The 9,842-nt window shown below is 43.7% G+C and overlaps 1 protein-coding gene across 1 annotated transcript in view; it reads right to left on the minus strand.

The window, feature by feature from the left end:
* Colec12 (collectin subfamily member 12) overlaps positions 1 to 9,029 on the minus strand; it is a 195,858-nt gene extending 186,829 nt beyond the window's left edge. The window contains exon 1 of the mRNA XM_075969338.1: positions 8,861 to 9,029. Within this exon, the coding sequence (XP_075825453.1) occupies positions 8,861 to 8,867 (7 nt within the window). The 5' untranslated portion in view covers positions 8,868 to 9,029. The remainder of the gene's footprint in view (positions 1 to 8,860) is intronic.
* Between the last annotated feature and the right edge of the window lie 813 nt (positions 9,030 to 9,842).

A 9,842-nucleotide genomic window follows, 5' to 3' on the forward strand; every position in this document is an offset into this window, starting at 1 on the left:
CACCTTAAAATAATATTCCACAACAGAGATCTGCTGGCTTCTCCCTTCCGAGTGCTGGGGTAAAGGTATGTGCTACCATGCCCAGCTTTTTCCTTCATTTTATTTAGTTCATGTCCGCAGCCCATGGAACAGAATCAGGACATTCAGTGTAGGTTTTCCCCAATCGGTTAAACCTTTTGGGAAACTTTGTCACAACTTCATTCAAAATAGTTTCTTATAAATAATTCCAAAACTTGTCAAGTTCCAAACCAACCAACAGAGACATACTCTAATAGGGTAACCTGAAATATAATAGAATTAAAGATAATAAACCAGTTCAAAAGAAAATATCCCTGTCCCCAACCTGACTACCTACTCCTCACCCCAGACATGTTCCATCTGCTACCCATAATTCCAGTTGTTTATGCATTGTCTTAATCTTGCCCACAAGTTCCTGCAAGTTCCTTGGAGAGAAACATCATTCATGGCATGTGATGTTTCTATAATGTCATGCATTAAAAGTACATACCAAATATTTGTTCAGACAAAAAACTGGGGCTAGGAGTGGAGTTCAGTGGTAGAACATTTGCCTAGCACACTACAGGCTTCTCAGTTTGATCCCAAGTACCAGCAAAAACAAACAAAAACTGAAAACCAGTTAAGACATGGTCGCTCAATTATAAATAATAAATAGAATATGATAGGAGTTTTTGTTTGATTTTGTTGTTGTTGTTTTGTTTTATTTTGGCCATCCTGAAACTCACTCTGTCGACCAGGCTGGCCTCAAACTTGTAGAGATCTGCTGCCTGCCTCTGCCTCTGGAGTGCTGGGATGAAAGGCATGTGTCACCATACCTGGCTAAATATGATAGTTTAATGGGTAATTAACACTACTAATGAAATAGATATGATGTCAAATGGTTAAAATCTTATTAGACAAATCTGTCCTGATACTTAGAAATAAGTTTCTTGCTGTGATTTCTTGGCTGCCTTATTGCTGTAACAGAATACCTGACAGAAGCAACGTCAGGAAGGAAGGTGGTGGTCTGAATGAGAATAGATTTGAATAGTTAGTCCCTTGTTGGAACTGTTTTGAAAGGATTAGGAGGTAAGGCCTTGTTGGAAGAATTCTATCATTTGGGGCTGGTTTTGAGGTTTCAAAGGACAAGCACCATTCCCAGTGTTCTCTCTGCATCCTGCTTCGGAATCAAGATGTGAACTCCCAGCTGTTCCTATCACCACACTGTTGCTCTGACAGCCCAATTAAATGGTTTTTTTTTTTTCAAGATAGGGTTTCTCTGTGTAGCCCTGGCTGTCCTGGAATTTGCTCTATAGACCCGGCTGGTCTTGAATTCAGAGATCTGCCTGCCTCTGCTTCCCAAGTAAATGCTTTCTTTTATCATTTGCCTTTGTCAAGGTGCTTTGTCATAACAATAGAAAAGTAATGAAGACAGGAGGGATAAAACTGAATACAGGATTGAGACACCTGTCTTTAAAAATATTCTGACATCAAGTCAATAAGACAACTAAATGGATAAAGGTGCCTAATCACTGAACCTGAAAACCCGAGTTCTAAAATTGTCAGGTTCAGCTGTTGGGTTCGCTAAGCTCTACCTAGATTGTAGAAGGAGAGAACTGAGTCCCATAGTTGCCCTGATTTTGACATGTGTGCCATGGCATGCATGTCACACACAGGGAAGGAGGGAAGGAAAGAAGGGAGGAAGGAAGGAAATTTAAAACTTTGAAAATATATATTCTGTCATTATCAACAGACCCAAAAAAAACTTTGGTTCTTGGGTAAATTAAATGTATCTTCTACCACTGTTTTAGCAAGGAGGGAAATTATACCATTACTACAATGACAAGTTCCTAGTATGACCCTGTATTTTGGGTAGGGCTAATTCTGATACTATCACAAGAATGACAGTGAAAAGAGCTACTGCTCTGGACAGGGCCAAATAAACACAGCTCTCCACAGACAGCTCACTCCTACCCTAGAGCAGTTTCAACACATTTATAATTTGAAAATTTACTTTAATTGCAAAAACTGAGGACTTGCCGTCAAGGTCCTAACTGTATCCCTTGATTAAATTAACATAACTATTTCATAACGGGAATCAAGTTACTGCCTGAAGATTGTAATAAAACAGTCTTATATTACAGTGACTATAAAAGCTGAGTTCTGAACACTAGACACTATTCTGAACAACTGATTTATACTGGCATACTTCATCTTCAAAACAGGTCTCAGGTAGACAGTCATTATTACTGCTCTCATTTCACAAGGAAATTGAGGCTCTAGATGGTTAAATACTTTTCCTGTGATCATCAGGCACTCTGGTTTCTGAGCCCACACTCTTGTGGCCATGCAAAAATTGTCCAGTTCAACTCTTGCCCACCATATTTATATTTTGTGAGCTGGTAAACTATTAAAGCATGTATTATCTATTTTCAAGTTGGTTGGCTTAACCCTTGAATAATAAACTGTTTATAAATAGCCAGTGTCCTAAGAAAAGAAAGTTCATTGAAATGTTCATACTGTGGTAGACCCAAATGCTGACGACTTTTCACACAAGATGTCAAACGGTAGGGGCTGGAGAGATGGCTCAGAGGTTAAGAGCACTGACTACTCTTCCAAAGGTCCTGAGTTCAATTCCCAGCAACCACATGGTGGCTCACAACCATCCGTAAGATCTGGTGCCCTCTTCTGGCCCGCAGGCACACATGCAAACAGAATACTGACAATACTGTATACATAATAAATAAATAAATATTAAAAAAAACAAAAAAACAGAAAAAAAATTAAAAAAAAAAAGATGTCAAACGGTAAACCTCTAAGGTGAAGAACATTGTTTTCTGAGACACTGAGTTAGGAAGAAAAAAAAAAAACCAGTTAGTTATAATATCAAGTCTTTTAGGAAACATGGGGGTCATGTTTAAAATACCAAGTTCAATAAGTGTGCTTCATTAAAACCTCTCTCCATGTTGAATACCACAATACTATTTTTAAAAGTAGTGATTAAATCCCTTTATGATAATTCAGAGGCTAAGAGAGTCCCCAGAACCCTTCAGATCTTAAAGGTGGAATTACTCATTTCTGCTTACCCCGGCTTCCAGTGCTGTGTAATTAAGAATGTCCCTTAAGCAATCAGCAGATTCTTTTCAGGTTACTATATTGGCTTTGGCTCTTCAAATGATACCTGTTTAAGTAGAAATCAAATCACCGCTTGACTGAAAGTGTTGGGTGGATGGTGTACTTAGAGACCAAAGAATGAGGCTTTCTACACAGAATGTCCATAGTTCCTGCAAATCTGTCCTTTCAGGGACCACTGAGCCAGTTCAGTGGGAAAAGGCCACTAAGCCTGTCAACTTGAGTTCAATGCTTGAAGATCTATAAAGTAGAAGCAAATAAACATAAAACCTTGAAAGCAGAAAGAAGAGAATATAGAGCACTAGTTAAAAAAATGTTAAGGTCCTGGGTTTGTTGCCCAGTACCACATTAAGAAAGAAAGAAAGAAAGAAAGAAAGAAAGAAAGAAAGAAAGAAAGAAAGAAAGAAAGAAAGAAAGAAAGAAGAAAATAAAGAAAGGAAAAAGAAAGAAAGAAAAAGAAAGAAAGGAAGGAAGGAAGGAAGGAAGGAAGAAAGAGGAGGAAAAGGAAGGGAAAACAGAAAGGACATCTCTAGACTAAAGCTGTACTGAGGATGTGTGGAGTCTGCATTCAGACTATGAATTTGAATATTCATTTCCGCTGACCACCTGGGCCCCTTGGCCCCGTCTATCTGAAAATAATATATGAGAATAATTATTAACCTGCCAATAATAAGCAACAAATAATAATTACTGGCAAGGTAAGAGTCCAAGAAACGAAAGGTATTACTAAAGGGAAAAATAAAAACCCTTTAGTTTTTATTTAAATTATTTATTTAGATAAAAAAAAAAGGTGGTGGTGCACACCTTAAATCAGCACTTAGGAGGCAGAGGCAGCTGAATCTCTGTGCGTTTGAGGCCAAACTGGCCTACAGAGCAAGTTCCAGAACAGCCAAGGCTAAGAAATTCTGTGCTCCCCAAAAAAACAAAAACAAAAACAAACAAAAGCTGGGGAATATCGGGTATTACATGGCCCACCAAAATGAGTAAGAAAGGGCAGCATCCTTAACATTTACTTTCCAACCCAAGACCCTGTTCCCTTTCCTCCTACATGGTAGCCACCGCCAAATCTCTGGAAGCTAAGACAGACTGTGCCTTGTGACAACACAAACTGCCTGGCAGGAGGGTTGGTTTGCCACCACTCTGAGCTTCCTCTCCAGAAACCTTACCCCTTCCTCCCAAGCCTTTAAGAGGGATGACCTAAATTTACTTTTTTAAAATCACTAAACTTGAATCTGTTTTCCCATCTGAAATCTAGTATTTGAAGGACTGTGTAAATACCTTGGCATTGGAAGTTTAGAAATAACACTGTAATGAGAATAAGCATTTATTAGAAAATTAGACACCCAGTTAAAGCCCAGCAGGGAAATCTACCATATGCCAGCTTTTCCTGCCATACCGTCATTGGTTATGAGCCACCATGGCAAAGAGCTAGGGGCCCAGGAACAGCGTGGGAAATTCTGAGAAACTGTATGGTAAACCACAGGGAAGATCTATACTTAATAATTAAGCCAAGGCTTAAGAATGCCAAGTATCCCTAAACTAATGAAAAGTCAAAAGCATAATTAAGTTGTAAATTAGCCCTGCAAAGGAATGGCAGCTGAGATGCCCACCAGCAGAGAAGAGGCCTCCCTGCATTTCCACTTCCCTGCAGAAAACAGGCCACCAGGTATTCCGATACACAAAGTTTATTTATCCCCCTCAGTACAAGAACCTTCAGGAATCACTGAGAAAGCAAGCTGATTGGGTGTGTGAGAAAACAGAGGGTGGAAGAAACAGATTGCTGACTAGTGTGTAGTTATTCACAAATGTTATATACAGAAGTACAGAAAGGCTGCTGTTGCCTTTTGTCCCCCCAACAAGGTCTCAGTAGCCCAAGCTGGCCCCAAACCGGCTGAATAGCTCACGGTGACCTTGAACCTGCAATCTTCTGCTTCCATCTTGGGAGCCATCATGTGCCCAGTTTTGCCTTACAGGAGATTAAACACAGGGTTTTGTGCATTCTAGGCAAGCAATTTACTGGCTGGGCTCCATCCTAGCCCCTAAACACTCTTTAGACTGCCTCCTTTTGGCAAATGAGAATCATGGTTTTGACCTCTGTAGTCCCATGTGGTGCTAGCTATTTTCAATCATCTCTCAGGCAACAAGTGATTCTGTTCTGAAGCTCACCAATTATTCTCAGCATTGAGAACCAGGAATGTGATTCAGTAATGACACACCTAACTCCAAAGGAGTCAAATTCCTTCTTTAAAGAATGTAACTACAAAAACCATGAGATTTATGGTGTCATGAGATAACTGAAAATGAAACTGTAAATAAACTGAAACAAACTATATTTTGTTCAGCTTGGGAGATGGCCACCATGGAATAAGATATTTTTTTCTGGAAATATAGAATGGTGTCATTATTTTGCCTTAGGGATGAAGGGAAGAGCAGATACAGATGTTTGCTGAATACAACAAGCAGGTGGTGCTCTGGAGCAGAGCAGATGGGACCCATACAGAATATACAGAATGGGGTTACTAGCCAGGCAGTGGTGGCGCACACCTTTAATCCCAGCAGTCTGGGAGGCAGAGGCATAAGCAGGCGGATCTCTGTGTGTTCGAGGCCAGCCTGGAGCTAGTTCTAGGACAGATGCCAAAACTACAGAGAAAACTTGTTTCGGAAAAAAAAAAAAAAAAAAAAAAAAAAAAAAAAACAAAAAAAACTTGTCTCTGGTTGCTGCAGAGATCTGACCAAGGTTTAAGCATTAGAATTAGAAAACTGTATATTCTAAAGAGCCTTGCCTCAGCAAGGAAAGTTCTGTGATTCTGACAGCATCCAGAGTTTCCGTTTAACTAAAGAATGCTAAAGATGAGTTTCTCATTAGCCAGAGATTGGTTCCAAAGACTCAAACCCCACAGAGCACCAAATTACAGGGTGTTCACAACCCTCATACAAAATGGTTCTAGGCTGGGGCTGAGGCTAACACAGAGGTTTAAAATGTGGGAGGTATTGGGTTCAAGTCCTAACAGCTCAATAAATAAATAATACACCAGGCGTGGTGGGGCATCCCTATAACCCTATCATTCTCAAGGCTGAGGTGGGAGAACCATTTTGAGAATGAGGACAACTTGGGCTAGAGTGAGATCCTGTCTCAAAACAAACAAACAACAAAAACAAACAACAAACCAGGCACAGCACTGTCTGTAACTAATATGCGTACTTCATGCACTTTGGACCAGCTTTAAAAGACTTACAATGCCTAGTACAAGATCAATATTTTGTACCTAGTTCCTACACTGTGTCTTTAGGCAATGATAAAGATAAAAGTTTGTACACATTCGACACAGCCATGTTTTTTTTTTACTTATTTTCAATCCCCAGTTGAGTCTTCAGATGTAGAAACTGTGAGTAGAGAAGGCTGATCACAGTCTTCACTACTTTCACCAATTAGGAAATTTTAGGGGAAAAAAAGGTAGTACTGACCAGTAAAGTTCTCACTGGAATTAATACCAATCCTCATGCCTCAAAAAAATTAAGTTAAATGAATTAATCACATGGCATAATTAGGATCCCAAGGAGTCTGTTGTTGGGTTACTCACTTATGGCTAAGTGTCAGAAGATTACACTGGCTGGGGAGGGACTAAAGTCAACCCACAACACTGTCAAAAAGCATAGTATGGGTGTCAACATTTTAGCTAAGCCTGGTGTCTCAGGCACAGCACCTGAAACCCTAGAATTCAGGAGGTGAAGGGAGGCAGATAAAAGCTACAGCAGACGGAGCTACATAATAAGACCCTGTTGCTACTAATTAAATGAAGTCTTCAAGTTGGGTATGCTGGCACACACCTGTTATCTTAGCACTGGAGAGGCTGAGATAAAAGGATCAGGAGCTAGCTTGGGCTATGGAGTAAGGCCTCTCTAATTAATTAACCAATTAATTAAAACAAAACAGGCTTTCAAAATGGCTAGCCTACATCTGGATTCACCAGTCCCTGGACCCAGTCTCCCTAACAGAGGCAGAAAGTGATTGGGGTGTGTGGAGGGGAGTGTTAATGGGCTCAGACCACAAGATAAAACATGAGCCATCTCCAGGGCTTCCAACCTAGACTCACCCAAAATGTGTTTAAAACCTGTAGTTGTGTTTTGCATTCCAGAGCTGCGCCTGCTGAAGACCCAAATTGCAATGACTGCACCAAGATGGAACTGATGAGAGCTCAGAAGAGCAGAGGTGGGGGTTGTCTCGCAGGAGTTGAGAAACTGCTATAGACTTAATGACTGGCAAAAAGATTGCCCTGGGAGTCAGTCAGATGGCACAACTGTAACCCAAGGTTCTCGGAGGCTGAGACAGGAGGTTCTCAAGTTCACTTCCTTGCGGTCTCTGGACCAATCTGAACAATTTAGTGAAACCCTGTCTTCCTGTCTTAAACTAAAAAGCAGAGAGGAGTAATGTATGTAGTTCAGGAGAGGGTCTAATTTCAGTTCCCGCTTTGAGGGGTAGGGGAACCCTAGCTAGGAAACACAAACTTTTTCTAAGTTGTAAATAAGGCGAGAGAAATGGAGGCGGAGCGAGAAAGCATGTCCCAGCGTTTTCAAGTTCTCTCTGGAGTTTGCTCTGAGTATCCTATTCTTCGGACAAGGCTCTTAGCACCTGGAGTGCAGAACTGTTTCTTGCCGGGGTCCCGAGTCCCCTCCAATGAAGATACAACTCCTTTGGAGGGCGATTGAATTTACTGGACGGATCTCCGTGTAGCTCAGCATAAACTGCATTTCACAGAAACCTTCCGGAGCAAAGTTACTTTCTGAGCTCTTGGGGCTCCCCTCAGCTAAAGCGATCAATCGCAACGCTGCCCCGAGAAGCTGGAAGGCATTTCACACCCAGCTCGGGACCATGCTGGGGGAAAAAAACGTGTAACACTCCAGTCCCAAACCGGGAACTCCTGCCTTGCATAAACACCACGCCCACCCCCTTCCTTAACGACCCCCGCGGTCGTCCCGACTGTAATTATTTATCTCCCACATAAATCAAGGTTCTGTTGACAAATCCGCACGTTTCCACTCCACTGAAGGCTGCCCCCCAAGGCCGTCCTCTCCAGATTCTTTTAAAAAGCAAGATAACTTCTGACACTTCCAAAAACCTGCCTGTAGAGGATACCACCTAGGGGATCAATACCCGCAAGATCTCTGGCACCCGCTGGGAACACGTGGGGACAACTATCCCTCGGGCGGGCGCAGGGAATGGGCGCAGAACTGGGAGCAGTTATTTTCCAGTCAGTAGATCCGAGAGAGAATGATGCCAAATGCACTTTCCGAGCCAGCTGAACTCCGCGGGCACCTAATCATTGCCAGATGCGCGACGCGCGCAACGAGGACGTCCAGACTCCCGGGAAAACAGCCGGCCTGTGGCACTGCGACGGCTGGGACAGCAGAAGGGTCACCGGGAGAGTGGCAAGAGCCGCAAACCCACCCGGAAGAATGACGATGCCTAGCTGTCCTCCGCATGTTTTTTCAATTACAAAGTTGGAAACTGAAATCCGTAAACAACGGCTTGGGACTTCCAAACAACTCTGCAGAGACCGAGGTTGAGGAGAGCGCCAGAGGGAATCCCAACCCTAGCCTCGAGGGCTTTAGCTGTGCGGCACAGCGTCCCAGTGTCTGTGCGTGAACTGGGCGCTCGGCTCCCTCCGCCCCTCACCCCCTGACTGCACCTCGGCCGACCTCCCACGAGCCCCGAAGCCCGCAGCCGCCCTACCTTTCATGGTGACCGAGGACACGCGCCGCCCGGAGAAGTCGCACCAGGGTCGTTCACTGCACGCCCATGGCAGTCGTACGCGCTCCAACCCTCGCGCCCACCTCCACACTCTGCCGCCGCGGGGCTGCCGCGCGCCTCTCACCCGGGTTGGGAGGCGCCGCTCCCCCTTGCGCCCCTCCCCCTGGCTGCCTTAGCGGCCGCGCCCACGTCCCTCAGCAACCTCCGCCCCGCCCTCGTCCGGGCTCCTGGCCCTCCGGGACTACCCCGCTACCCTCGCGGATCCCCCTTCTTCCAACCAGACCTGCATCCCGGAGAAATACAGAGAACAGCCGCTTTCCCGGGAGGCCCGTGCTTCAACCTCCGCGTGTATGGAAGGCGCTACTTTCTAAACTTGTTACTGGAACGTAGACCATCTGTTGGGCAGAAAGTTGGGGAGCAGTGAGGCCACAGGGGTGGCGGGGAAAGGCTGTCCTTTTGTCAAACGGCTCTGGGGGCATGGAGGTCCAGGAGGTTCAAGTTTGCAAGTGCCTATATACAACGGTGTTGGCTGCAAAATCCCGCTGCACGGTCTCACTAAGCGCCCAGATACTGTCCCTACTGAACTCGGGACAAGATTACAACTTTAAAACCTTAGGATCTTCCAGAGGTTTTTTTTTTTGTTGTTGTTCGTTTAATTTTTCTTTTAAAAAAAAAACAACAAAAACAAAGAAACCTTCTTTTTTCCTGGAAAAGCTACACGACCCCGTGCCCAACTATCAGGTTGACTCCCGTTTCAGCATCACAAAAAGAGACCTAAATGTGAGACTTCCTAAATTCCCTTAACAGTCACCAATCATGTGGAAGAGGGGCAGAGGAACTATCCTCAGCCATTCAAATGATACACTTATCCGTTAGCTTACAAAATACTGGCTGGGCAGGGACTGAAGCTATTCAGACTGCTTAGACCTGGTAGCTCTAGATAGCCAACCATTAGTGTAAGCCC

The sequence above is a fragment of the Microtus pennsylvanicus genome, chromosome 4 (assembly GCF_037038515.1).
Source record: "Microtus pennsylvanicus isolate mMicPen1 chromosome 4, mMicPen1.hap1, whole genome shotgun sequence".
In the NCBI taxonomy this organism is placed as follows: domain Eukaryota; kingdom Metazoa; phylum Chordata; class Mammalia; order Rodentia; family Cricetidae; genus Microtus; species Microtus pennsylvanicus.